The 1,580-nt window shown below is 39.1% G+C and overlaps 1 protein-coding gene across 1 annotated transcript; it reads left to right on the forward strand.

Moving 5' to 3' along the window:
• Nucleotides 1-119: 119 nt before the first annotated feature.
• Nucleotides 120-837, forward strand: LOC117113956 (the record flags this gene model as incomplete). Its single annotated transcript, XM_033257465.1, has 1 exon — nucleotides 120-837. A coding segment is annotated over one exon (718 nt), but the record flags the coding sequence as incomplete, so codon positions are not given.
• Between the last annotated feature and the right edge of the window lie 743 nt (nucleotides 838-1,580).

A 1,580-nucleotide genomic window follows, 5' to 3' on the forward strand; every position in this document is an offset into this window, starting at 1 on the left:
GATCAGGTAAAGTGCCTAATGATATAAAAGAGGGAATCATAGTTCCACTTCCAAAGTCAGGTAAAACAGAAAGGTATTGTCAAAAACCTCAAGCCACTTGTTCTTTTGAACACCATCAGAAAGATCTTAGCTATCTGTCTTATACAGTGGATAGGGGATAAACTCAGGAGCGTTATACCGCTCTCTCAAGCAGCATACACCAAAGGGAGAAGTGATACCGAACATGTATTTGCTCTCAGAACCCTTGCAGAGAAAGCCATTACCTCATCTGAGTACAAGCTTACTCTTCTTATGCTAGACATGAGCAGCGCTTTTGATACAGTGAATAGGAAAAAGCTCATCGAGATTATATCCCAAAATCTAGAACCTGAAGAACTAAACCTCATCAAAATATTAATAGAACAAGTAGAACTTAAAGTAAGGATAGCAAAGGAGTTAGGTGACCCTATTATATCAAATATTGGGGTTCCACAAGGAGATTGCCTTAGCCCTATCCTCTTCACCGCATACTTAGCATACATATTACAAACATATGAACAACAACAACATCAGACATACAATTTCACATTGAGCCTTCAATATGCCGACGACATTTCATGGATATCTGCATCACAAGAATACGTAAATGAAATAAAGAAAGGACTGCCACCTCAACTTAGAGACTACAACTTAACGGTAAACGCATCCAAAACGGAAGACTATACCATACAAAGGAAAGGAAATGAAGATTGGCGAAATTGTAAATTTCTAGGCAGCAAGTTGGGATCAAGAGAAGACATCAGGAACAGAAAACACCTCTCTCTAGCAGCATTCTCTAAAATAAGTGGTATACTCTAAAATAAGTGGTATACTCCAAAATAAGAAAATAACAACCAAATTGAAAGTGAGAGTCTTCAATGTATACAGCAGTATGTCACCAGTATCTGCCTATACAACAGCAAACTCTGGACAATGACCAAATTGTTAGAGAATGAAATAGATGTGTTCCAACGAAAGTTTCTACGAAGAATATTAGGTATAAAGTGGCCAGAGAAAATAAGGAATGATGAGTTATATAGAAAGACAGGGGAAGAAGAATGGAGTAAGAAAGTAAAGAAAAGAAGGCTGGTATGGTATGGGCACCTGCTCCGCTTAGATGAACACACTCCAGCCAGAATGGCATACCACGAAGCAGAGCGAAAGGAAAAACGTCCGCAGGGGCAGCCGATAATGGATGGCCAACATCAAGACACACACAGGTCTATGCACGCACTTGCTCAAAAATGCATCGAATGGCAGAAATTAGTGAGATGCGCGATGTCTAACGACGACTAGCGTTCAAGAAGAAGAGACTATAAAACTATAAATAGGGTCACTGTAACATCAATCTGCATCATGGAGTGTGCATTTAATTACCTAAACTACTGTTTTTCATTTATTTTGTTTCCTTGATATTCATGTACAGTGTACGTACTGCACTATCTCAAAAACAAGCCTATGCTATCTTGAGATGGGGTTCTTTATGAGGTTAATTTTGCAAACTGAAGAGGGGGCTTCAATTCGAGATGGGCTTCTTTTTGAGAATTAAGCCTATCGGGCTT

This window comes from Anneissia japonica, unplaced genomic scaffold (assembly GCF_011630105.1).
Source record: "Anneissia japonica isolate Jap-2015-1 unplaced genomic scaffold, ASM1163010v1 scaffold115133_len1580_cov118_single, whole genome shotgun sequence".
In the NCBI taxonomy this organism is placed as follows: Eukaryota; Metazoa; Echinodermata; class Crinoidea; order Comatulida; family Comatulidae; genus Anneissia; species Anneissia japonica.